This window comes from Ornithodoros turicata, chromosome 1, assembly GCF_037126465.1.
Source record: "Ornithodoros turicata isolate Travis chromosome 1, ASM3712646v1, whole genome shotgun sequence".
NCBI lineage: Eukaryota > Metazoa > Arthropoda > Arachnida > Ixodida > Argasidae > Ornithodoros > Ornithodoros turicata.
In genome coordinates this window covers 14,036,397-14,064,203 of record NC_088201.1, presented here as the reverse complement: position 1 = coordinate 14,064,203, position 27,807 = coordinate 14,036,397, and the positions used below count along the sequence as shown (strand labels likewise).

At 42.3% G+C, this 27,807-nt stretch overlaps 2 protein-coding genes across 3 annotated transcripts; both read left to right on the top strand.

Annotated features, from left to right (window-relative positions):
* The first annotated feature begins 1,697 nt into the window (after positions 1-1,697).
* On the top strand, positions 1,698-4,253 carry LOC135377521 (serine/arginine-rich splicing factor 12-like). Of its 2 annotated transcripts, none has more exons than XM_064609999.1 (6): positions 1,698-1,819; positions 2,508-2,612; positions 3,070-3,173; positions 3,394-3,517; positions 3,741-3,830; positions 3,941-4,253. In XM_064609999.1, the coding sequence occupies exons 1-6, from the start codon at positions 1,755-1,757 to the stop codon at positions 4,068-4,070; spliced, it is 618 nt and encodes a 205-aa protein (XP_064466069.1). In that variant the 5' UTR covers positions 1,698-1,754; the 3' UTR covers positions 4,071-4,253. The 2 variants fall into 2 exon arrangements, with proteins under 2 accessions (XP_064466069.1, XP_064466068.1); XM_064609998.1 differs by having other exon boundaries at positions 1,699-1,819; positions 3,908-4,253.
* Positions 4,254-4,875: 622 nt separating this feature from the next.
* LOC135377520 (poly [ADP-ribose] polymerase tankyrase-2-like) lies at positions 4,876-26,443 on the top strand. Its single transcript, XM_064609997.1, has 28 exons — positions 4,876-5,217; positions 5,815-6,039; positions 6,965-7,173; positions 8,927-9,021; positions 9,453-9,519; positions 9,606-9,792; positions 9,911-10,032; positions 10,168-10,259; positions 10,352-10,430; positions 11,750-11,921; positions 12,047-12,123; positions 12,236-12,387; positions 12,484-12,550; positions 12,613-12,711; positions 13,471-13,564; positions 16,793-16,918; positions 18,236-18,345; positions 18,552-18,674; positions 18,841-18,906; positions 19,061-19,173; positions 20,970-21,219; positions 23,229-23,346; positions 23,422-23,513; positions 23,726-23,800; positions 24,186-24,369; positions 24,582-24,690; positions 24,759-24,915; positions 25,306-26,443. The coding sequence occupies exons 1-28, from the start codon at positions 5,025-5,027 to the stop codon at positions 25,375-25,377; spliced, it is 3,525 nt and encodes a 1,174-aa protein (XP_064466067.1). The 5' UTR covers positions 4,876-5,024; the 3' UTR covers positions 25,378-26,443.
* The last annotated feature ends 1,364 nt before the right edge of the window (positions 26,444-27,807 follow it).

Here is a 27,807-nt window from a genome sequence, read left to right as displayed (position 1 = left end):
GAATCTGTTCTCTAGACCCTGTGACAGAAGCTTGCGTCTTTTTCCAGCGCATTAAAGACAAGCGTAATAATATGCTTCCCGTTCGGTTAGGTCTCAAAATATAACAGCATTATCGCTACCCATGCATTTATCGTGACCATGCAACTTCATACTGGTGCCTAGAACACATGTACACTGTCTTGCTGCAGGAAGGAACAGTCAGCATCACTAGTGTTAGAGACATCCATGCCACCGACGCGGACCCGCGTCGTCTGCTCCGCGTGCACTCTTACTGCACTTCCTACCCAGCAAGTGCAGGCCAGCCGTGAACTCGTATAGAACTAGTGCTGCACCGTTACAAAATGAATACGAGAGTGCAGAGGGTGCGAGCGGCACTGACAAAACGAATACAGAAGTGCTGCACTGCCTGGTTCAGCGAGTGCAGCCAAATCAAAGAGACCTAATGTGCGGGCCCGGACCCATAAAGTCCAACCCGAGCCCAGCCCAGGCCCGCAAAGAGAAGGCGTTAGAGAAGGCTACCAGAAAGCCCGAGCCCGTGCAATGCTCTAGTCTAGTCTGCCAAACGTGGGGTGGCATATGGCCCAAGACGTCCTTGTTGAACCTCTCTCCCAGTTTGTCCTTTTGCATGTGTAATCAGTGTGTGTCCTTGCGGTTGGAAAACGCCCAACAGTCGAACCATGCTCTCAGAAGTTCTGACTCGGCCACTTGAATTTGCATGCCATGAGCACTGTACGCTACCACGTCAGGTTCTTCAAGAATATTTTAAATCAGCAGTCTTCCTGGTGTTGAGAAGCAGGCCATTATTTCAGACTACTCCAGCGGCATGGCTGAGTGGATAAGAGCATCCGCTCGATGGTGGTAGCTCCAAGGTAGGGCTATACAACTGGGAAGTCGTGGGTTTGAATCCTACCACCTATTGTGCTGCCTGAAGTTTTCGCTTGGTTTTCCGGGAGACTTTCCAGATTGACGCTGGCAAGGACCCAGAATGCATACTAACCCCCTCTCCCCACGTGTTCCACTCCTTCCTGCGTCCTTTCTCCATCCACGTCTGTGCACGTCTCTGACACCTAACACTGAATGCACTGAATACAAAAAGAAAATAGATATCTTGAGTGGGTCGCCTGGAAGATCTACCGGTCCTTAGCACTGCGGATAGTGCGATTAAGTTGCGATTGTCAGACGAAAGGTCATTTATACAAAAGTTGAGCAGATTCCCTATCAGGGATTGAAGAAGAAACTGATAAGACAAGCCCATATTTATTTTTTGTGAAATGCTTTGGATCACATTCAGGAAGAAAGAATTGAGTGTTTTTTTTTATCCAATTAGATTCGAGCAGAACGAAAAAAATACAACGCATAGGTTTCGGCTCATTTCCTGCACTGCTGCTTGTACCGAGGCGGACTGTGTTGATGTACATACAGCCTTTGTGTTGGACGAATTTTTTTTATTTTTTTATTCGTGTTATCTTGTTGTAGAAATTTCATGTGTTGGCGCGTCTCACCCCTTGTTCGTTATATTCAACCCATAATTCAATATTTATAACAGACTTTAAAGTCATATTTATTTTTAGATAACGCCAAGAATTGAAATTTAATATTTTCCCGTCATTTTTGCCTGTATTTTCGGTTATTATATTTCTGAGCAGCGCCACGTTAGAGACTGGCGAGCGTGGCGAGTGGGTACGCCGTGTGCCTTTATAACCGGCTACCACCGCCATATTGGGCATTCTGTGGCGTCGTTTCTCCGAGGTGGTATGTCGCGATATTCGCGTCCACCAAATTCCTCGCTGTTCATTCGAAATGTGCCTGACGGCACAAGGTATGTATAGTGAGGTAAATTAACGTGGATATTCATGTGTTCATTTCATTTACGTTGCGTGCCTTTGATTTCCTCGTGATACGCTATTGATTCGTTTATAGTATTCTTTCGCACTTATTAGCAGTTTTTCCCACTTGTATGTTTTCGTTAGCAGTAGCGAGACTGTACTAGTAATATCTTACACGTTCAGGTTTAGTCTTGCAACAGCAAGAAACTATCTCGCTGGAGTCAATTTCCTATGTAACCTAAGCCTAATTCGAAGACCGCCATTGTTTTTTTTTTAGTAAAGACTTTGGAAGTTGAAATATTAGAAGTATGTACTGTATGAATGCAGTACAGAATGAAGTAGATGGGCTGCTTGTGAAATTGTTTTCCTAGAGTTCTGTTGCATCGTGCTGCGACGCTACTATAGACCCTGCCACGTGTTGTCCTAAGCCTTTCTTTTGTGTTCGCGCGTGCACCATATTGGCTGCCCTCTTGGACCTCTGTAGTCACTTGTTGTTGGTTATCGGTCCAAGGCGCTTTACCTGCAGCTATTCTAAAGCTTTAGGATTGACGTTCTTGGCTATACAAAATTCCTACAAACAGAAGCAGGAGTGACTTGCATGTTACTACCTGTGAAACCCGTAAGGTCACAAGTTTTTGTTAAGCGTTCCAGCTTATTTGAGTTCACTTTTTTCTGCTATAGACCAGAAGACCTGCGCAGTTTATTTGGTAAATACGGGCCGTTAACCGATGTGTATGTACCAGTGGACTACTACACACGTAGACCTCGTGGTTTTGCATACGTGCAATATCCTTTGTTGCCCTCGATTCGTCGCTTTGGGCTCCCACCTGTTTAAGTGTGGTATTTGTGTTTTTGCCGCATGATTAATTCGTTTTTGTTGTTCTGCCAGACCACATTCAAGGTAACAAGTGTGCCAAGTAACAGTTAAAGATTAGTAAAGATGCAAGACCGCCTAGAGAGTGCTGCGTGCAAGCGCTTGATGTGCCAGCGCCAGCGAAGTTTGCTAGTCATATGCATGGTTGAGGCAAGTCAAGCAAGGGTTTCGGGCTTTCAAAGTCAAGTACAGTACAGTCAAGTACAGACAAGCCACGCAAAGTTAGCGGCATTGACGTTACAAGCACAGTTCAGGTATAGTTGAAAGTATCCTGGTGTTATATGGATGGCAGTCTCGTTGGATGTAGGTATCCTATATCACTTGCACCCAGCCCTGTTTTGCCCTTCCGTGTTCCCTTAACTTGGTCACGTTTGAAGATGTTAGGGATGCAGAAGATGCCATGTACTCCCTGGACCGAACCAGGTTCTATGGGAGGGAACTGGAAATCGAGTTTGCCCAGGGAGACAGAAAGAGTTGAGTAACTATTCCTTGTTTGTCTAATCTTCATTATGATGAATCTATCGTGACTGTCGCACAAGTGCTGTTAACGTACTAGAGCCAGAAATGGTTGAACCCACTGGTGCGGGCGCTGTGCTTGGCAGAATCTTGCCGTCTGGCTGTCTGATACTTGTGTAGCCATAAGTGTTTTCCCATCTCTGTATTGTTTTGTTCACCGGATGTTCTTCATTTTAGCTCCTTCCGAAATGAGGTGCAAGGAACGTTCCAGGAGGACGAGATCTCCACACAGCAGTAGACATGACGAACGTCGGCGAAGATCGCGAAGTCGTTCGCCATACGGCAGAGATCGAAGTCCTCGGTAAGTTGATGGCTTCACTATAGCAGCATGTCTTCCAAGTACGCCATGCCACAGTGCCCTTTCGTGGGTCTGATGGTGCCAAGGGAAGACTACATTACCTTATGTCAGGAAGCAGCTGTCCTTTTCCCACTGGGACATCTGTGCCGAGTACATAGACATTCCTTTCTGTATTTGTCATTATTGTTGGGTGACAAGTCTTCTCACGTCCAATCTGTTTTTCCAGGCGAAGTCGGCGACACTCCTACAGCCATTCCAGGTCCCGTTCACGGTCCCGATCCCGTGACCGCAGGCGTGGCAGCTATTCTCCTCGGAGGTTGGTTCCCTGTGCAGTCACCTAGTTCACTGTGATAAGTTCTGTAGTGTGCTTCACTTAATACTTGGTGTGGCCAGCCGCGTTATGGCAACGAATGGCACTTCTCCTAGGTCCAGGTCCTACAGCAAGTCTCGCTCCAGGTCTCGATCATCTCACAATGGTCGTGCTGGAAAGGACCGTTCACCATATCAAGTTGTGGACGACGGCCGGGAGAAGTCCAGGAGTAAATCTCCAGAGTAGTCGGAACTTCTTTGCACTTCGCTTTGGATCCATGAGCATACTGCATGGAGGCTGCGTTTAGTGTTTGTGGCCATTTCTTTCCACCCACCCATTCGTGGCTTGTTGTGGCAGGCTCCATACATACATTCATCACTGGTGTTTACTTCTGTACATATTTGGTTTAATAAAACTGCTCATAGCCAATGCAATGTGGCTTCTTGGGTTGGCTTTTGGCTAAGGGGAGAAAAAGAACTAAATGGTGCTCAATCTAATGTGACTGAAATGCAGGCAAGTTGACTCCATACTGCAGTGTGCAGTATAATTTTAAGGTGGTTTGCATTTAAGCATCTCTGGTATATATTCTGGCATAATAGAAATCTACGTCAACTGATTTAACACTTTTGACCTAGGACTTCATTGACAGCTGTCCGATTGCATGAATAGGGGTTCAGGAAAAAGGTTACTGGACGTAATTGGCAATGGTGCTGTTGATCCATGTTCCTATCCTACACTAGAGCAATGTAGTAGCATTTTGTGGACCGGTTTGGTTGCTTATCAATATTGTTTAGGTTCGGTAAGTGCTAGTTTCATATTGCCACCTAACAGTTCGAGTACAACATGCAAAGGGGATCGTTTCCCGGGGGGGTGGGATTGGTGAGGTCTCCTTTTTATGGAGAACACAGGAACAGGAGGCAAGCAAGCTATCACACGGCAGCATCTCCTTCAGTTTGAGGATCACAATGGAGTTGCGCGTGAACGAGATGTGAAGGAAGAAGTTGGCAACCATCAAGACGATACACGGGTCACTACGAAGCTCTATGCTACATGCTACGAATTCTACCCGATACAAAGGGGATAGGGATAGTAGCCTCCAAGATCATCATCATCATCACCTTGAGAAGAACCGAAGGAACGCGGCGCGACCACTGACTTCTCGTGAAGTCTCGAGTGTTCACGAGATCAAAATAATAATGGATGATGGCAACCCGAAGGGTCCATGTACCAATTTCTATTGATGTACCACAAGGATCTCTAGATACTGGCCGAGAACTTTTTGAAGGTTGTAGAAACGGCGATGTCACACGCGTTAAGAAACTTGTTACCCCTTTGAATGTAAATTCGCGCGACACCGCAGGAAGAAAGTCGACACCACTACACTTCGCAGCAGGTAAGTTGATAACATTCCAATTTAGGGTACTTCCTGTTTTGCTGGCACGATGCATAGCAGAAATGCCTTTTACATCGTTTCTTTGTGCTTCTAAGGCAAGCGTAGAATACAAGTTTTGCAACACACAGATTAAATCGATGCTCGACCACTGTAGCAGCAACGCCTTGTGCAGTTTTACTTCCACCCGATCCAGTTGATTGTCAGGATGGTTCCATTCTTGGTACAGTTTTAGCCGTGAAAACTTGTAGTGCAGTATAATTTTAAGATGATGGGCATTTTAAGCATCTCATGCGTATAACCTGGCAAAATAGAAATGTAGGTCAACTGATGTAACACTTACGACCTAGGACTTAATCGAGAGCTGTATGATGTCAAGAGCGCAACAAATGGAACGAATATTAAATTATGTTTTACTTGAGCTGCAAATTTAGTTTTCACAAGCTGTTTCGGTTGATTGTGCAGCGTAGTACATCATTTAAGTCTATGACAATGGACGTTAACACCAGCGATTTAATGTCTGCAATTTCACTGATGATTAAAAACATTTTTCTTGTCATTGTTGCTTAAACCTCTACTCATGTCACCTGTTCACTACAGGATTTGGTCGACATGATGTAGTCGAGCATCTTCTGCAGAATGGGGCCAATGTCCACGCTAAAGATGATGGAGGACTCATACCACTTCATAACGCTTGTTCCTTCGGACATGCAGAGGTGGTTCAGTTGCTGCTGAAGCATGGTGCAGACTCAAATGCTCGTGACAATTGGAATTTTACACCATTGCACGAAGCTGCTATTAAGGGAAAAGTTGACGTTTGTATAGGTAAGGTGTAGCAGTTTTGCATATACAGTTGAACCTTGTTTACATGACACGCGATGTATTATGACCGTTTTGCTCAGGAACGATTTCCTCTCCATGTGAATCCTCCTCGTTAATATGGCAGTTCGCTTATACTGACAATGACCCAGATTTTTTTTGCACAAACTAGAGGGCGAGCACGTGTATTCTACCTTCGACATTACGACCAGCGGTGGTAGAACAAGTGGTCCTCCTGACCTAAATGTGCCCTGTGGATCCAGATAACGCATGTTAGTGCACACTTCAAAGCTGCACACCAGGTTTCAGAATGACTCATGATGCTCTTCATGGCACTGGCAAAAAGAGCAGTGCTGTTGGTCGCCTTGTCATACTGACCTGCTGCAGTCATACAGGAGTGTCAGAAAGACATGAAGAATGCTATTGGCTATGCAATTTTATCATTGGAGAAACTTCAGCTTCAAATGTAACTAAGTAGACACTTTTATTGGATGTCTTCCGCAAATAAACTATAAGATTTTGTTCAACAATAGCGAGTTTTAGTATAGCGAATGTGTTCACGATAACGGTCCTGAAAACATAAGCCAATCGTTTTGTTTCTCGGAAGTGGGTGACATCACATTGTTAGACTTGAATTTGATATCCTCCTTTATCGTATCGTTTTCGTACAGCTCTTCCGATGTACTAAAGCTCTCCGATGTCTCCCATTTTTTGTAAATGATGGCACAACATTGTGTTACGTGTTGCGTTCTGTCTTTGGTGCGTATCGTATGCTGTTCGTTAATAATGACAATTCCGTTTGCAGGGATCTTAGTGGTCATGTTAATGAGGCTCGATTGTATAGGCATATCTTGTCATACCCTTTCACTGTGGACTTTTGGTGCCCTATGTTTGGACTATGTGTGGTTGTAATCTCATTTTGTGACTGCAGTTTTGTTGCAACACGGGGCCGACCCAACTGTACGAAATGCTGACGGGAAGACTCCATTGGATCTCGCTGACACCTCCACAAGAGCCGTTCTTATGGGTGAATACAGAAAGGATGAACTTCTCGAAGCTGCACGTAGTGGAAATGAAGAGAAATTGATGTCTTTGCTCACATCCTTGAATGTAAACTGCCATGCAAGTGATGGAAGGAAGGTGAGTTGCAGGCTTCCCACTTCGTGTTGCACCTTTAAAGGAACATGGAAGGCACCTCGAACATACCGTATTTACTTGCACATTGGACGCACTCGCGTAGTGAACGCAACCCAACTTGCGCGCTGAAATGACAGTACTTTTTTTGTTCCCCGCACATTAAACGCACCCCAACTTTAGTAGCACGGTCGGATTGTCTCACACAGAACCAGCCAGCGTGTCGCGCTTGCGCGGCCGCCAGTGATTTATCCAGGCCCCCTTAATACCCCCAACCCCCCAAAAAAATTTTTAAAAAAAATCTGGAGGAGAGCCCCCTCAAATTTTGTGAGATTGCACAATATTTCGGCAAAAGCATGTAAATACACTCCCTTGCGGCCGCTCGTATTTCACAGTAGAAGGAGCGACTGGTGCCAGAGTGATGAATGACACATGCAACAGACATCGAAGAGTATTTCGTCCATGCTTGATGGAACGGAAGACGATTGGATATGGGAGAATTGTGACGCTGTGGAGCAACCGCAATGCGAGGGAGATTCACAACGTTGGACTTTTTTTTTTTTTTACCTCGTGGTACTACATTCAGAAACTGTCACACAAAATGTTTCCTTTTTGAGAAGCACGCATTTCCTGAGGAAATCAGTGTACAAGAGGGCAATGAAGGCGATCTACCCCAACTCCTAATGGCACGTTGTAACGTCAGATCATCGAGCACTTTTATTGGCTGCCGAGAATCGTCTGCTAGGCGGGGAGGAAGGCGACGCCAAGTAGAACCACAAAAAGAAAGCATGTGCCTCACAGTATGGGGCGGAAGACGTGACATCGCATACTGGCAGCTGAGAGAAACAGATCCTCTGACCTGCGAGATTGAAAGCTCTCTTGCACATCGGGATTACATGCTGCACCTATAATTTTTGTGTGAATATGAGGGGGGGACCCAAAAAATTGAACTTTTTTTTATAAACTATCGTGTATATTTATTTTTACATGTTCAAACTTTAGACACCTTCAAAGCAATCTCCGTTTGATGCAATGCACCTGTGGAGGCGTTCCTTCCACTGCTCAAAACTGTTCTTGAACTCGTCGATTTTTAGATGCCTTTTAGCAGAGATGAAGAAGTTAGTCGACAAAAGGAACTTGTTACCAGTTAAGTCAGTGTGCAAAACAATGTATCTAAGCTACTAACGAAGATCATGCATTTTTGTGCTATTTGGCGTCGTTAAAATCACGAAAAACATTCGTAAACTTGTGTTTCTTGCTGAGAGCATCTTCCATGTAAGCCGTCTGCAGCATGCCAGCGGTTTTTGCTGCATTTTTGTGCAAAATTTCGGTGCCGCACGTTGTTCGTGTAAATCGGCCATCACGAAATAGGCAAACACGTTGAAAGGGTAAAAAAAAATTCACTGAAGCGAAATGCGATGTTGCACAATAACGTCATTTCGTACACTGATGCAGAACAATTCCTAAAACGCTTACATAGTGGTGGAAGCCTGTTCTACAAGGGTCCCGTCCTCTGGAGGACAATTCCGTTCTTTTCCTCTTTTTCTTTTGTTCTTTTTTTTTTTTTTGTTCGCCATCGTATGTATCCCAGGACTTGTAATCCTTATTTCTGCTCCTCCTGACATGCCCTTCCATGCTTCTTTGAAGTGGTAAAGATTTATGCATAATGCTCTTTGTGCTTTGCTCTTTGTGTATGTACTATTATGTATGACTCTTGCAGCATTGTTTATTACTAATACGATATAAATTGTTCTTCTAGTCAACTCCTCTCCATCTGGCAGCGGGGTATAACAGAGTGCAAATTGTCCAGTTGCTACTGCAGCATGGAGCTGACGTCCATGCCAAGGACAAAGGGCAAGTAATGTTGCAACTGTGTGTAGGATTTCTATCCTTATGAGTTGATACAATGTACTATGTCATAGTTTCCTGAAAAACGTTCTTAGGCTCGCGTGAGAAAAACCATTTGCAAAAAAGCAAGCGAATCACAGAGCAACATTAGTGAAGCTTGAAGCTAGCTTTGCCCTTTGTTTGCATTCCGAGACATATGATGCAGAACATAAATGGGTTGCATACTATAACAAATTTTGTGTAACTTCACCTAAATGCATAAGCATTATCCACAAAACTCTTGCTTATGAAGATGACTGTGATGTTATCCTGCATAAGCATACAGTGACACACAGCTTTTTCGAAATCTATATAGTATGTACTAAGTCCTGCTGCAACTATCTTTTTTTTATAACTACTCAGCTTTTACCTACTATGAATTATGTCTTCTCTAATAGGGGCTTGGTTCCTCTGCATAATGCCTGCTCTTATGGCCATTTTGAAGTCACTGAAATGCTGATAAAGGTATACCACAGTGTTATTTCCTTTGGTGTGCATTCCATATGTAAGGCTCTCTTCACTACAAGGCCTAATTTTTTTGCATCCCCAAGCATGGAGCAAACGTGAATTCCATGGATCTATGGCAGTTTACCCCACTGCATGAAGCTGCGTCCAAGAGCAGAGTTGAAGTCTGCTCGTTACTTCTGAGTCATGGTGCTGACCCCACATTACTAAACTGCCACTCCAAAAGTGCGATCACTGTAGCCCCAACCCGAGAACTGCAAGATAGGATGTTATGTAAGGGAAACTTTGTATTCTTTGCTCCTCCTCGATTTTTGCTATTATGTATTTCTGAACGTGATGTAAATAATGGGCGTGTGTCTTCTCTCCTTTTTTTTTTTTTTTTTTTTTGCAGACGAGTATAAAGGTCACACCCTTTTGGAAGCTGCACGACAAGCCGACATTGCTCGCTTGAAGAAGTACAATTCTGTTGATGTGATAAATTTTAAACATCCCTTCACTGGTGATACTGCACTGGTAAGCTTCGAAAATCATTCTGCTAATGTCAGCAGCGCTTACCTAGTGCTTGCCTTGTGTGTTCTGCATTAATTTTGACAAAAAAATGTCCCAAAGATCTTAACGTGCATAACCTTCTTTTCTTTTCCATGAAAGCATTGTGCTGTAATGTCTCCATTCCCGAAACGCAAGCAGGTTGTGGAGCTGTTGCTGCGAAAGAATGTCATTGTCAATGACAAGAACAAAGAGTAGGTTCCTCGTGAATATTCCGGGAGTTCTCCACGAAAATATATGTTACTGCTGCACATTTCTCACATTTTGGTGTCTCGTTTTCCGTCAGGCTTTTGACGCCTCTCCACATAGCTGCGGACAAGTCGCACTTCGACGTCATTGACCTCCTTATCAAACACGGTGGAAAAGTGAGTTACGCCGTTAATATTAATTTGAATAGCTATTTTTTATACTCTTGCACTCGACACGTTTGCAGTGTCTCGTCATGGTTACACTGGATTGTAACTGTCATGCTTCTGACATGTGCTGTGGCATGGAAGCCCACTCATATCATAAAAGAAAAGACAGCTTGCAGCCACCTCTCTATATATGTGGCTGTCTTAAGGTCTACAAAGTATAGCCAAACTTGTGTAGTTTCTACAACAATTACTGTATTTACCTACTCGCGTATACGGCTCACATTTTTTACCCAAGAACGTCGCGTCATCGAGGGGGTGCATGCAAAATGTGGGGGAAAATTGAAACCCAACACTTAGGGTACACTCAACTCCCGTTTTATTCTGAGACATCCGCGACGATCTCCCTGGGATCAAACGTCGCGATTCTGCCTCATTGTCTCGATTTATTCCGAGATATCCGTGGCGATCTCTCCGGAATCAAACGTCGCTATTCTTCCAAATTAAATCGTCCATCAAACATAGACGAAATACTCCTCGATGTGCGTCGCATTCGTCATTCATCACTCTGGCGCCTGGCGCTCCTTCTCGTTGACTTTGCAATACGAGTGGCCGTGATCGCGCAAGCGCTGGCTAAACTCCGGGTGTGTTTAATGTGCGGGGAACAAAAAAGTACCAGCATTTCGGCGCTCAAATTGGGGTGCATCCAATATGCGAGTAAATATGGTAGTTACAACTGCGGATTGCGCATTCAAAGTGTGAGGAGTTGGACACATTGCCTGAAGTGTAACACTGTCCAAGTATAGCACCATGCCAGCTCACCAGCTCACAGTTGTCCTATCTATGAAAACAGTTGTCCTATCTTGTGAAACCGTCTTCTAAACCAGTTTTTGCTCAGTCAGTCATCTCTGTCAAAGTAGGCTGCGCAATTACATTATCAATAGAGCCTGAAGTTTTAGGGTTTTACCCGATTGTTCCCCGAATTCGCACCCCGAATGGAAGGTTGCCTCTTTAGGGTGAAACCCGATTTTTACCCGGCAAATTCCCCTCACTGGGATGTCTGTAGGAATGCACTAATTTACTTGTTTGGCAGAAAAAGTGCAGTTACATCACCGTTTGTACCAAACCTGTACAGTCAGTTTGAGTAACTGAGCCCGATTTCTCCTCAAATTTAGCATACTGGAAGTTTTTTCACCTGAATTCGCATGAATTTAGTGCACATCTTTATTTACCCAATTTTTACCCCCCGAATTTAGAAAAAAATATTTCCCGAAAGCTTCGGGCTCTAATTATCAATTAACGCAGCACGTATTTATTACTGTCCATTTCAGGTGAATGCTTTGGACGGGCTGGGCCAAACAGCCCTCCATCGTTGCTCACGGGATGGCAATGTGCAAGCATGCCGTCTGCTTCTGTCATATGGTGTTGATCCAACAATAGTAAGCCTTGAAGGGTACACTGCTGCACAAGTTGCTAATGAAGCTGCTCAGAAGATTTTGCACGGTTAGTATCTGAGCACTATGTTCCATTTAACACCTGGGAACGTCAATGCTACATTTTGCTAGTATATTTCTGCTCCAGATTTACGTAATACAACTGCGTTTCTTCCTTACTCACACCTCTTGTAGAGCCTCACAGAGGAAGTGCTGATATGGAGTATCAACTGCTAGAGGCAGCAAAGGCTGGAGACCTGGAGGTTGTAAAGGTTGGTGAAGTTTTCTTTCGTTTACTGCGTGGCATATTTTGAAGTGCACAGGGCATGTTGCTTCTAAAGCACGAGGGATGATTTGCTTTGTCTGTATTTGTTGACACTCCAGAAACTAGTTGCCGCAAACTCCGACATTGTGAACTGTCGAGATGTAGATGGCCGCCAGTCCACACCTCTCCATTTTGCCGCGGGTTACAACAGGGTGTCTGTAGTGGAGCACCTTTTACAACAGGGGGCTGATGTGCATGCAAAAGACAAAGGGTAAGCGATTCCGAGTTGTCGGCTAGAAGTTATTGTACGAGTAGACCATTGTTGTGCGACAGTTTCCATATACTAATATGTTTACGAACTTTCCAGAGGACTGGTTCCCCTGCACAATGCTTGCTCCTATGGCCATTATGAAGTAGCTGACCTACTTGTAAGGGTATGTACGGTTGCCCAAAATCTATTTTGACAGAGCTTAACACTAGGTGGTTTTCCTTTCAGCATGGAGCAAGTGTGAACGTGTCTGATTTGTGGAAATTTACACCGCTGCATGAAGCTACTGCCAAAGGGAAATATGATATTGTCAAACTGTTATTAAAGGTGAGCATTCTTATTCCTCTGGTTTTGTTGTGCTTTATATTTTGTGACTGCTGCAGTGTGCTGCAATGTTCCATCACACCCCCATGGCTTGATTTGACACAGAACACGGACTGTTTTAAAAGAAATGTTGACTAGAGGTTAGACATGCCTGGGGTTAAATTCATGAGTTAAAGAAGACTCTTAAACTTTGGGGCCCCCATAAGGCTCTGATAAACACATAACACTGAAAGCACATAAAATTATACCGCAGAAATCTTTCTGTACCGTGACATAGATAAAGTTCAAAGAAATGCAAAGTTGGTTATCCTCTGAAAGTGGTTTTCACCACCTAAAAGCGTAGTAACAAAACAGTGCCGTAAGTTAGGATGGTTTTGGGATAATGTGTCTTAAAGTGTGCGAAGCGCATTGATGCACTACCACGAGACATTCATTATTTGTATGAGATATGTACGACACACTTGACAAGACTATCAGAATCCATGCAGAAAAGCAAGGCAATTGATCAACAGAGCGCTATACTTTTGCATTGACCAAGTGCTAGCCATGATTTGCACGATGTGCAGGTCGCATGTTTTGTAATTTTAAAAATTTGGAGGTGTTTTTCAATTGAACCGGTTTGCAGACTAGATCACAAAATCTGTGCAGAGGATGAGGTCGTTCTGAGGACCCTTAAGGTTCTACAGGTTTAGAAGTTTCTCATGCCATTGGAGCCTATTGGCTGCAATCATTCTCTGACCCTGTTATTGATTATTTTCTCAGCATGGAGCAGATCCAAACAAGAAGAACAGGGATGGACATACTGCACTAGACCTGGTAAAGGAAGGTGACCAAGATGTTGCAGACTTGCTAAGAGGTTTGTAAACGTTTTATGGCATGGATGGATGAATGCTTTCTTAGTACACGTAGTATAAGTACCTAAATAAAGTACATAGTCAGAATAGAGTCTAAACAGCTAGGAACATCTAGATTTATTGACGAGCGTTTGTGCAGAGTCTGCACTTCACCAGGTGATAAAAATTGAAACTACAGCAAACAAGTGGAAAGGAGAAAACAACAAAAAAACACACACACGGACGCAAATAAAAATAACAGCATAAGCATACAGAAGAGTAAGATAGCTGAAAGCACATGCTAATGCCAGGAGAAATGGACATAGAGGAAGAGTTAAGGGCCAACATAGAAATACTGACTGATATTTTCGAGTAACCCAGATGTGAATCTGTTGAATTTTATTAGCTTGTCTTTTGCAATATTTCAATACATGCATTGTGTGTGAAACAATTTTCTTGACATTTGGTTACTTCAAAGGTCTGAACTAACTGTATTTTAATGTTTAGCCTGAAACACCAGAATACAACACAGAATGGTAGCATTTGTACGTGAATTAACAGCCCAGTGTGAATTTAGCAGAAATGTAGGTAATGCTTAGTGCCGCCCTGAAGTGTTTAGAGCAGTTTTTGTGTGGTTGTCCTTGGTTTCTTCATGTTGACCATCAGGGTTGCCAGATTTGGCTACTTCGTGCCAAACTGCTTAGTTCCCGACAGTTGTGGCTAGGGTTGCCACCTTTCGTAGTGAAAAATACCGGCTGAGGGAGAGGAGGTGGTATAGAGGGAAAGGGGAAATGCTCGTGGGAAAGGGAAAGTGGGTGAGGGGTGGATGAGTACACACAGAGACAGAGAGATAATATGAGGAAAGATAAGTTCCTGTGTGTGGCTGGATCATTGATGTTAGAAATTGCTATAAACAGGCATGAACGGTACACTGGATCGTATTGGAGCAACCGGATTGTTATTTACTCTGAAAAACACATCAATGCACACAAACCCTTCTGCAGGAGGAGATCTCATGATGGTTGTATACGGCCTAAGTTCTATCTGGCTCGACACAACCACCAATAGCTTTGCACAACCACTGATCTTGTCCCCTCCGAACACAAGACTTGATGAATAACAATGATAATATTAATGAATAAATAAGAAAACGACTGGTGACCGCAGAGTTGGGACTTTGCTCCAGATTTATTCAACCTGTAGTTGAATGTTGAAGCGAAAACCTCGCAAAAGCCCTTGTGAAAAGGTATTGAGCAACAAATACCGGCAAAACGCTGCCGGTATCACCTTCCTACCGGCAACCGGCAGAGCGAGCAAATAACCGGCCTTGCCGGTATAATACCGGCCTGGTGGCAACCCTAGTTGTGGCACAGAAATTTGGGCAATGGCGACTTTGCTATTTTCTAGCTACTTTGTGAATACTTCTTGGTGCTACATTTGAGATCCCATGTACGATTTAAGCTAGTCATGTTTTGTGTGGACACCAAAGCCTGGTGATATATGCATGCCCCCTTGTTGTGCCCTTCTTTCTGAATATGTCATGTACAGCTTGCATCAGAGTTAACTTGAACGCCATTCCGGCCTCCGGTTACTGCTGGTGCTTAGAAACAACGGCGGAGTGTGTTTGGGTCATCCCATTCCAGTTAGAGGGGTGACCCTCGCTATGAAGGTGTTGGTTTCTGCTAGGCGCTGCCAGGGTAGCTCTCTTTCCACTTCGCAGGCTGGAGCGGCGTTCAAGTTAACTATGGCGCGAGCTGTACGTTAAGACCTTGAACCCAAGATTTGAGTACGCGTTCGTCGCTGTGTATCACGTATGTCAGGTGGAAATGGCAGTTCTGTGTCCATGTTAAAATTAGCTTACTGGAGCTCATTCCACATGACTTGATGCCTGCACACTGCTGGCTTGACATGACATCCACTTTGGAGTGTGACAGGGGTATTATTAGGGCCCTGTGTTTTAGAGTGCAACCCAGTAAAACCCATTTTTACTCACGAGATTTGCATCATAGTCATTTTGGGTAAAACCTGCAAAATCTCGAAAACTAACTTGGCAAAGTGCCAGCTCACCAATATGAGTGGTGGGGAACGCTGAACACTGCACATTCAGCACGGCTGTTGCCCATCTCATGTCTATCTAAAACACGAGAAGTACCATTTTTTTTTCCCACCAGATCTCGTCGGTTTTACGCTGTTTTACGGCTCCTGAAATAACACCGGATTTTAACCTCATGATTTTCAAAGAACATAAAACCTGAAAACACAAGGCCCTAGGTATTATACTGGGTGTTTTACCTAACGTGATAAAAAATCATATTAAAAAATCTGCTGGTCTGAACATTATGGGGTCAACTCTATTTATCTTGGGGAAGATTTTGCCATGACTTCTGAGCACTTTTATCAGATTTGACTTTTGAAACATTGAGCTTTCCCAGTTGATCTCCAAAATTTGCCAAATCAACAGATGACAGAAAGAGAAAGATTTTTATCCCCATGTTTTCCCATGTCACGTGGCTCAAAGGCGCTTAAAGGCTCAAAGGCGCTGCACGTGACGTCATGTGCATGAGCCTCATTCTCGGTTGAGCTGCGTTCTCCGTCAAGTTAATGCAGTTTGTGGCAGAAAAAAAAGGTCTCCCGGCCCTTCCTGTTTCCTTCTCGCTCTTATATCTGATAACTTTGCATTGCAACCATGCTGCTGTTATCAGCAGAAGCTTGTAAAAGGATAAGTGAAAGGGCATCCTCGCATCACTTCTTTCGGAGATCTGAGTACGGACGGCAATTTGCGCGCCTCGAAACAACAGTTTTTTTGCATCCCTCCCCCCCGGCTATTACGATTGTAGTAGTGAATGTATTTTGCAATAGAATGGGGTAAATTCGAAGCGCACTTTCTGTTTCTGTAACAAAAATGTGAGGTTGACTTTGCAAATTTCAGAGTTCAATTTGGAAAATTAAATTTTTCAAAAATTTAATTTGATAAAAGTGCTCAGAAGGCATGGCGAAATCTCCCGAAGATAGATAGCGTTGACCCCATAATGTTCAGACCAGTAGATTTTTTAATAGGATTTTATTGTCAGGTTAGGTGAAACAACCTGTATACACAAAGCAGCAAGCACATTTTATCAAAGTGCTGACTTACATTGTCTTCACCTCAATTATTTTTTTGCCTATGCCATCACCATTGCCTAAAGTTTGTCCGACAATACCCAACATGTGCGTTATTCCTCACTTAATGGTGTGTTCAATAAATGTTTCAGGTGATGCGGCCTTACTGGATGCTGCCAAGAAGGGAAACCTTGCTCGTGTAATGAAGCTCTTAACTCCCGAAAATATCAACTGCCGTGATTCACAAGGGAGAAACTCTACTCCTTTGCACCTAGCTGGTACGTTTGTAGTTTTTGTCACCTCTGTAGATGGCTGAATGCACCATAGGCGTTTGGCATGGCGAGGCGTAGTGGCCTGCACTGCATCTGGAAATTTTTATGGGGCCTTTGCCCTTCCTCCAGGAATTGCAGCTGAACCACAAAGAAAAGTATGAATTCAAGATGCCACTATTTGGCATGCTTCTTTTCACGCTGTATGTTTTTGTTTGTTACAAACTATGAATGGCCAACAAATCCCCATGGTTTACAGTTAGACCCTGAAGTTTTCGGGTTTTATATTTTTACAAATTCGGGGGTAGAAATCGGGTCAATAAATTGATGTAGAAAATTCATGCAAATTCGGGCAGAAAAATTACCATGAAACTGAGTTCGGGAAGAAATCGGGCATTATTGTAGAATAAACGTTCACTGTACCGTTTATCCAGAGTGCCAGAAATAAGGGCAGTCGCATATTTTGTGAGAAACTAGTATGTCGATGCCTTGAGGTGTCTAGCCTAGGTGCAGTTTTGCAGGTAGAAATCGGGTTTAACCCTAAAACATCAGGGTCTATTTACAGTATACAGCCTTTGACCCTGAAAGGAAAACCCTGCGAGAATATAAAACATGCTACATTTTGAGATTACAATGAGCACTAAATTAATTGTATTTGATTGACACATAGTATTCACTCCATCAACGGGTTTTAATAATTTGAATGTTTAGTTTTGTATGCTTTTTACGACTTTCCCATGTAACACACCTGCAAGGGTATGCAGACATGCAAAACAGAAGCTGTTCATTAAGATTATAAATTTATTAGCACATAGGTTACCAATTTGTCAGCATCTCCTGCTATTTTGGCACTTCTGTGCAAGTGTTACATGCACGCATCAGTATGCCTTGACATTTTCACAGCAGCAGCACTGGGGCATGAGCATCTAGTACCTGACCCTATGTGAGATGAAGTACACATTATGCTGCTTTCTAGCCTTCAGTAATGAAACCATGATTTATTGGTATTTTGGAAACAAAGGATGGAGTATTTTTGAACCTTCTAGTAGTACTTGGTTTCATGTCTCAATTTGACATCTATTTCATTGTTATAACTTTTGAGTGTTTTCAGAGTGCAAGTACAGGTTTGAGATGTTTGTGGTATTAATCCCCATGGAGCAGCATTCCAAGGGTGGAGGCTGTACAAAGTGTCATTTTTTTTCCTGCTACTTTAGAAGCATTTTTCAATCCAGGGAGGGTCTGCACCTTACTTGTCCATCTGCAAGGGCACTCATGCTAATTGTTTCCAGAATGATGGTTTGAGCATCTTTCTGTTTTCTTTTTCAGCTGGGTATAATAACTTTGAGGTTGCAGAGTTACTGCTTGAGAATGGGGCTGATGTAAATGCTCAAGACAAAGGTGGCCTGATACCACTACATAATGCCTCTTCGTATGGAGTAAGTTCAGTATATGTACTGTGTAATGTGTGTGTTTGTCACTTTGTGGAACAAAAGCTGGTAGAATTACGATTGCAAAAGACAAAGGTTTTATTGAACACTAAAGTGGTTTCTTTGAACTTGCTACATCATAGGTGATGCAATTCTGTGACTGGGGCTCTAATGCCGCACTACTGAACACTCTGACATTTTTAAATTTCTTTCAGCACCTCGACATTGCAGCGTTATTGATAAAATACAACACTGTGGTCAATGCGACTGATAGATGGGGCTTTACACCTCTGCATGAAGCTGCTCAGAAGGGCCGCACGCAGCTGTGTGCACTCCTGGTGAGCAAACATTGCATACTGAACATAACTCAGATTCAGCAAATGCAATTTAGCATGTGGTAGGAAGTATGACATATGCTTGTCTCATTGAAAACTGGGGTGGAAAGACTGCATGAAAGTAATTGAGGGGGGATCTTTATTCCTTCAAATCACGCATCTTTCTCAGCTTGCACATGGGGCTGACTCTGCAATGAAGAATCATGAGGGACAGACTCCATTGGACATTGCTCTGGTATGTGACACCAGTCTTGTTGCATCAGAGGCTGTTATAAACATGTTGCTTTGCAACATACCATGTGCATTTCAGTTTAATTGGTGGCAAATGAAAGTATGTACTTGGAAGTTGCCTGTGTACTAAATGAGGCTTTCTAATTGTGTCTGAATAGGCGGAGGATGTGAGGTGTTTGCTTGTAGATGCCATGCCACCACATGCTCTACCACCTTCTGTGAAATCAACATCAAGCCCTGTAACAACCGTCCCTGCAAATGCCTCGTCCAGGTAAGCTGAGCTGCAAACATAGCTTTGTGTAGATTTTGTTGCTTTGTAGTTGCTCAGAGAAAGTAATGAGCTGCTCACTGATCCATTAATGCTCTCGAGGTATTGCATTACTCAGAGAGACTGCATATGCAGGTAATGAGTATCATTCGTCTATTTTGCAGTATAGTGGGAGAGAGATGATGGGGCAAAGTGTTTTCCACATTTTGTCCATGTCTAATTGTCTTTGACTAGTTTACAGAAATTTGTTAGCTGCTGCACCTTCGTTATGTTTAACATGCTTCAGTTTTATGGATACCTTTTTACAAATACAATGTTTTATGATAGATCAATGGAAAAAATGTTTGCACAACATAGTCCGTTCCGCACTATGTTGTGGATTTGGAACATATATGTAGTCACCGTTTGCCTTGAACTTAAGGAACAGAGGTAACACATAGGAATGGAACATTGAAGTGAGGGAAAAATTGGGAAGCATGCCGCTTAACTTTGATGGACAGAACTGCATGTGCCAAACGTAGATACCTACGTTTCTTGACATGCCACTTCATTCGAAAGGCCTTGAGTCACAAGTGTTCCACTGTAGGTCGCTGTGCATGGAGTGGGAGCACAGAATATGAACTGCCGTCTCCTCAGGGATCTCGAGTAATATGTGAGCATCAGTGGCAGAGCCAACTAGGTGACAAAGACTATACAAATATCATTGCAGCCTTTTGATGGCTATGTCATACCAAATTGCGAAGCTTTTTTATGTTGTTCTTATATTTTCTCTGGCGTCAGTTAGCTACACAATAACGAGGAAGTATAATCGTCATGTGCACAGGCCTTTTGATTCAGGTTGTTGTGGTGTGTGCAAGTAGTGTTACCCCCTAATAATTTTGACTCCTCCTCGTTTTGCCTCAACTGTTGCAAAACTGTTCCCACATCCTTGCTTACAGTAACATGTTTGTTTGAAGTACAATGAAACCCGCGTATAATGATATTGACGGTAATCGCGAATTCCATCGTTATACGGGGTACATCGTTAAATGAGGGCTGACCTAAATAGTGCGTCCCCGAAAAGTCGCGCGCCACCCCGCGTGTAGCAAAAGAAAAAGAAACAGATGCTAAGAAAAAAACTTGAAGCTGTGTGACATTGCACTGGCTTGGGAAAACAGCGACCAGAACTCGTGGAGGGAACCAGGGAACATATCAGGACAACTTCTGGCAACACTACACGTCACCATTCCGCAAGTCGGCTTCACCTAAAGCCTGCGTGCTTTAGGAGAAGCTTGCTTTAGAACCCTGTCGCGCGACTCGCGGGTGGAAAGCACGTGCTAGGCCTTTTGAATCATCTCGCGAATTTGAGCAGCATTGGCCAAATACGGAGACACAAAAGCGTTACCACCTACCTCTTTCACTGACAGTATCAGAAAATGAAATGTCGCTGTCTATTTTCTTGCCTCAATTTTTATTTTGGTTTAATTCTTTTGATGTGAATTTTGGGCGATACGAATTTTTTGCGCTACCTCATGAGATTTGTATCATCGAGATTCAACTGTATCTTATCGCGGCAAAAATTGCGGCGAGGTTATGCGCACGGGACACCGTCCAACATCGTTATACGATTACTCGGAACCGCGGTTTCCATGGCTGTACGCGGGTCGTTTCCCCATAGAAACAATGTATATTTTGACGGTAAAATCATGAACTATCGTTTTACGAGGGATATCGTTATACGCGATATCGCTATCCGCGGGTTTTACTGTATGTGATACTTCTGTTACATTGGCTGACTGAAACACAATTTTACCACCTAGCATCCTGCCAAACCAACTGTCTACGCTCTTGCCTCTGTCTCTGGAGGCATTGGAAGCTGAGATTCCTCCAGCAATAAATCTGTTGACAACCCAGAGGTCATTTGGTAGCCTCTCCTCTCATCACATTAGCGGCTCAGCTGAGTCGACTGGTTCAGAGTTCTCAGAATCGTCACTGCAGAATCGTGAGCTTGCTAGCTTCCTTGCAAGCCTTGGACTCAACCACCTCCGAGAGGTCTTTGAGAAGGAGAAGGTAAGTCCAAAGAAATTCTGATATATGGGCACACACTTGAAAGTAATTATATGCATTTTGTTGTGCTACAAGTTCGCATCTACTTGCAGAAGAAAGTTTACTTTGAAGGAAGTTAGGTCTCAGTTTACGGTCAAACCTTTCATATGCTTTCACAGTTGTGGTGCAAGTATTGTGTATCTGACTACATCAAGTAATCTCTTCAAAGTTTTGTGTCATGCACAGTAATTCTGTATTACATGCTTGTCGTAATGGCTAGAAAACATTATTATGACGTTTATGGATTTAGCACTCAAAAGTGATAGCGCAACAAATTAAGGTTATGTAAGAAGTTTTCTAATCCATGTTTGCTGGTCTCTAAGAGTGGATGTGGCCCTTGACGTGACGTGACAAAAATGGTAAAAAAAATCGATTTTTTTTCAAAAGCATTTTTATTGTCTCTTATCTGAACTATCTATTTTCCAAGTACTTTGCAAAAATTTGACTCAAAATAATAATAATAACAATATTTGTGTCTCACTGACTGTGCCAAGCCCCAGAGTTCTCCTAACTTTGAGTGCTCAATTCTCAGTTTGAGATTTTGAGCCAACATCTCCCACTATTACCTGGCTCTCTCAGCCTTTACTCGAGTAATTCCAAAGTGTTTGGTATGATTATGTTTCTGAATAAGTTCTCTAGGGGGTGAAGCTATTGTTATTGTTCAGAACTTAGAGTGATTTGTTGCACTCAGGAGAAGGACATAACTATGGCCCGTTTTCACCAATGCGGATAAACACTTGAACCAGGATCAGTGGTCCCTTGACTTGAATTTAACACTTTATTCTGCTTCACTAAAGGGAATTCTTGTCACTGGAGCATTCGTCACGTCACCAACTAATGTTTGTAAAAAAGAATTGAGTGTCAGCTTCAAGTTTTAGCAACTCTTGATCGCGGTTCAAAGTTAACCAGCGTTGGTGAAACCGGGGCTATGTCACCAATTTTGAACCCTCCAAGATTTGTGTACTGTGTCACTAAAAATCTTGTACATAAAAAAAAAAAGCTAAAAAATCACATTTTGATAATGATTGTTAATTCTCTAAAACCGAGTACAGTGAGACCTGTTTTTCAAATTTCAGTTTCTTTCGTTCAATTTCTTTCTTTCTTTTATTATTCTGAGGATGATGTGTCAGATATGATGCCAGATATGAGATCAACACATCAAAATATATATGAGTGCAAAGTTTCATAAAGATATCTTCTTAAGTAAAGCTACCATTTAAAAAGTGTTTGAAAAGAAAATCACTGGGAACTGTTTGTATCCTACATGTATTCTTCTGTGAATTCACAAATGATTTTCATGGAAGCACACGTTCATAATAAGCGATACTGAAAATGTTTGCTGTGTCTCAAAGTTTTGCAGTTACTTTTGAATTTTTGAGCAATGACTGCCTATTTCCACTGGCTCATATCTACAAAGAGCAAGCGGAGCTTGTGATCTTTGTCTTGTTTGAAAGCAACATTTTCCCTCTTCACATTCTTGCTTTGATGTCTGTTCCATAACAATTGGCTTTGACTCCATGTCAATGTAATGCAATGTCTATGTGTAAATGTTATGAACAAGGCTCTTGAGTGATCTTAAGGCACCTATATTCTTTCTCGACAGCAGTCTTCAATGATTGGTTACCTCATCTCATATCAAATCCTTTCATCACCATCTCCTTCAAATCTTCTTTTGCTTGCACCTCCTGCACATGCACTGTGGTAGTTCTGGCCACACGTCTTGCCATTTCTCTTACAATCATCAATGTTATCACAACATGGTGGAGTGTAACAGATTGTTAGCATCACTACGCCATGGTTATTGCATGATGTAAAAAACCTTGTGTGCATGCCTGTGCATTTTGTGACATCCACTTTGGGTTTTGAGTTTGTGTTTGTGCAAATCATGCCAGTAAGCACGGTATACATGTAATGAAGGTGCACTGTATGAGTATCTGAAACGGTCAGTTGGATGATTTCCCTTCATTGTCCAGATCACAATTGACATTCTTGGGGAGATGGGACACGAAGAACTGAAGCAAATTGGTGTGACAGCATATGGTCATCGCCACAAGCTAATGAAAGGAATAGAGAAGTTGCTCACTGGTCGTGGTAAGTCACACAAAGGTCTTTGGTAATGGTAATGAAAGAGTCACTTCGGTAATTTTTCACCCACCTATTTTCTAGCTACTCCTAACTCATTCATGGCAAGTGCTCCAGGGACCATTCTTGTTGATTTAGCTCCTGATGATAAGGAATACTTGACAGTTGAAGAAGAGGTAAGACAGTAACGAAGCTGTCTATATCTGTTTTTCTTTTTGTTGTTTTTAGTTTTTGTGTGTTTTTAGTGGTTTTTCTGTTGTAGTGTTTCGTATGTGTTTGAATTCACAGTGGTACCTGGAATAAAGGAACAGTCATATTTTTGGTCATGCTGGAAATGTGCACAAAATAGTGTGTACTAAAAGATTAATGTTACTTTATCTGATTTCAGTTGCAAGCAACAATAAGGGAGCATAGGGACAATGGTTATGCTGGAGGTGTCTTTCTACGATATAATATAATTAAGGTATTACATGTATTCTTGCGAATTTTTCTTGCTGTGTGAGAGCATTGTATTACGTCTGTGTATTACAGAAAAAACAAAACAAAAATTCTTTGATATAATTCATAATTCACGTTTGTGTTTGATACAAAATACAAATATTTTTATTTTGCATTTTTGAAATATTTATGGCAAATATTGACGCAAAATTTATTGGCAATCCAGTATGTGCACTGTGCAAGGTTGTCCGTGAACTACGTACATCACCAAGACTACGAAGCTTGACTGCAGTGTCATTCTATTTTCTTGATTACGTTACCCTGTTGCTTTCTTTTTACTAGAAATGTTGAAGGCTATGGAAAAATATGGCCATTGGCCTGAACAACACTCTGTTGAAATTCCCTTTCAGATCCAGAAGGTGCGCAACAGAAAACTTCTAGAACGGTATTGTCATAGGAGAAAAGAAGTAGCCGAAGAAAATCACAACCAGTCAAACGAGCGCATGTTGTTCCATGGATCACCTTTCATAAATGCCATTGTACAAAAGGGGTTTGACGAAAGGCATGCGTACATAGGTGGAATGTTTGGTGCAGGTATGCATGTACCCTTAATTTTACTCGTTGGCTCAGTTCTGTGCTCAGCGTCAAGGCGACATATTTACCAAATTGAGACACGCGCATGTTCATCAAGGCTGAGAAAGTTTGTTTGTAGCACTTGTTAGATTAATGTAAATATTTTATGATAGTGCATCTGCTTTTAATAGCAGCAAAACTACACCACCCTAAAGGCATACCCCTTTTTGCAGGTATTTATTTTGCAGAGAACTCATCAAAGAGCAACCAATATGTGTATGGCATCTGTGGGGGGACAGGATGTCCGATTCACAAGGATCGTTCCTGCTACATTTGCCACAGGTGAACAGCTGCCATGTAGTTGTGTTGATGGTTGCATTCTGTGGTTACCTTTTATATTTGTTTTCCAGGCAAATGCTGTTGTGCAGGGTGACCCTTGGAAAGTCATTTCTTCAGTTCAGTGCTATGAAAATGGCACATGCCCCACCTGGACATCACTCAGTAATTGGTCGTCCCAGTGTTGGTGGGCTTTCGTATCCAGAGTATGTTGTGTACAGGGGGGAACAGGTAAGCGAGCCTTTGAACTATTGCATGATTGAAACTCACTCTGATTCACCATAGTGTGGCGCTGTCATTAAAACTCAACTCATCATCATCACCAGTGGTGGTGTAAAGGAAATATTCTCAACCTTTTTTACAACAACCCCATCATAAGATGAACTTACGGTTATGCTGAACACCAAATTACCTTATTGAGGGCATTTGCACTCGTACTCAAATACCCACATGTACAGTCGATGCTGTTTATTCGACCTTCAACATAACTATAACTCTAATATTACGATAAAATTGCTGGTTTTTGGTTTTATAACCGGTGAATGCATTCTTTATTCTTGCAATCATCTCACTTTTTCTATAGATGTTTACATTGCTCATTTTCCTTGCATTCATTTCCAGGCATATCCCGAATACTTGATATCTTACCAAATCCAAAAGCCAGAGGATCAGTCATCTCTGAACAACACATGATGGTTTCCTGTTCTCTTAAGTGTTGCATAAAAATGTTAGTGCTAATTTGTCCATAAGCTGCTTAGGTGGACACATTAGAATATAGCCTGTGTACAGTGAACAGGTTCCTGACATGCCATTGCAATGTTTTTCAAAGTTACATGTGGAATCATACAATACGCCTGTCTTAGCGGTAGTTAATGTCTCAGAGTTGGAAAGCCGAGTGACGATTGGGTAAACCCATATTCGATGGCTGTTCATTGTAATGTGCACATTAAGCAATAACTGTTATCCAGAACCTTTTTATACATGTGCTTCATTGAAGTGAGTACAAAAATATAAAAGTTTTGAGGTCCTGTGTCACGTGTGACGAGGTGCGGTTGTAGAGAAGGGTTCCGGACCCCCCCCCCCCCCCTCCCACTCAATTTTTGTCGTCACATGGTGCTTCATTAGACCCTGGGTAGCGTATGTAGCATGCAGTCCAAGGCCGGACCCCCCCCCCCCCCTCAGAAAACTTGGATCCGCCCCTTTGTGTAACTACTCTGTATTGAGGGGAAAAGAACAAAACTGGTACATGTGCAGTTTGTAGAACTTGTACTGTGGGGTGGCACATAGAAGTGGCTTTGTATGTAGCATCAATATTTTGTAATACGCGGCACAAATCGGCACACAAAAAAATTCAGGATTTGACACAATTTAAGGTATGTTCAAGCTACGTGTGAAAGACAAAACTGTTAACTACATCGCAACCTAAAAGTTTGAACATATGTGGCATATGTTTCAGTGATTCTCTGATTCATTTCAGTGAAGTAGTTAATGGTTTTGCTGGAAACGAAACTGGTGCCACACCAAATAAATGACTTCGAGTTCCGTAGGTGATTGCTGCAAGGTCACACCAGAGTAGGCTTCCACAAATGGAATGGTACACACAGCATGTCATGTGCATTCCTTTTAATTGCAATGTAACTTGTAAGTACTGTACACCAACTTCCAAAATGTGTGTTGCTACCACCTGTGTGTGAACGTAATATCGTTACGCTTCTATTTATTTGGTATTTATATTTAAATCTGACGTCATTCACACTTGTGTTCATTTGGCGCTGATACTGCCGTTAGCAACGTAAACTTCTTATTTGTCTCTCAGTGCGAAGAGCAAATAAGACTACAAACGAATCTCTTAGGCAATTAGTATGGTTTATTTATTTACTACATTTTGTACCAGAGCAGACAGAGTCGATCAAATGGATTAAAGTTTTGTACTGGAATTGGCCATAATGTGAAATCTGGGGTGTGCAAGTATCTGAAGTATATTAAGTACAAGTGAATTAGTTTTGTTATTAGGAGTAGCAGAACAAGTCGTGAGAGCAGTTCAATTTCTCCTTTTTGTTTTTCTTAGAAACAAACAGTTTTGTTATTTTTGCCAAATGTATTTAATTCTAATTTTCTACTATTGGATTATCTCTAACTACGAGCAGTGACAACCTCTATCATTCTCACATTGCTATGGAGTTTTTTTAACGTCATTAGCAACGTTTCTTCTGCAGACTCTTGAAATGGATCCGTGCCCCAAAATTTTACCATTTTCCTACAGAAGTGCAAAGTATGTCTCAAAAGCCTTTTTGTGCTTTTGTGACACAAATTTGGTTTGTTGTATATTTTGCACTAATCTTGCGTGGAGTTAACAAAAATATACATGTTCTACTACATATCTGCAACAACAAAAACATTATTTTGCATGGAATTGTATGGAGCTATTTTCATGCATTTCACATTGAAAGTGATTTCAGTATTTGCACAACCCTAGTTTTATTTGACTTACTCTTTGGGTTCAGTGAACATTATTAGAGCTCAGGCATGTTTGTTATAGAAGTGTTCTAATTTCAGTAAGGATGGAATATACAGGGTGTTCTTTTTTGTATTCATTACAGATTTTTCACACAAAAGGTATGAGAGCAGCATACTCAGATGCAGCTTTTGCAGGTGAGGTATACGGCCAAGTGGACATTCTCTAGAAGAGAGTATGTGACTACTGGGTGGCTGATTACCTAACAATCATTAATTAATGATTTGCTTGATGAGTAATGATTTGCATTCAGGCAAAAGTGAGACAGCAGAATGGGAGACAGTCCTCGTTGAAAGCCATTCTATTAGCACGATGATCGCAAAAGTTCTTGCAGTTACCGGCATCTATCAAAGCAGCATGCTTGAATACTTTTTATAGTATGAGCTTTTCGAGCTACGTCAAATCTTGTGAGGCGGCCTCACCGCTCATGATTCCCCATATGTAAGCGCATTATTAAATGTTCATATATTCTGTATTTTCATCTACCATCTCGCTGCATGCACAAGGATGAGTGTGTGAGCGTACCAAGGATCAACGGCGGAGGGGGGGGGGTTGTATCGACCCCCCCCCCCCCCCCACACACACACACACAAGCACTTTGGAGGTCT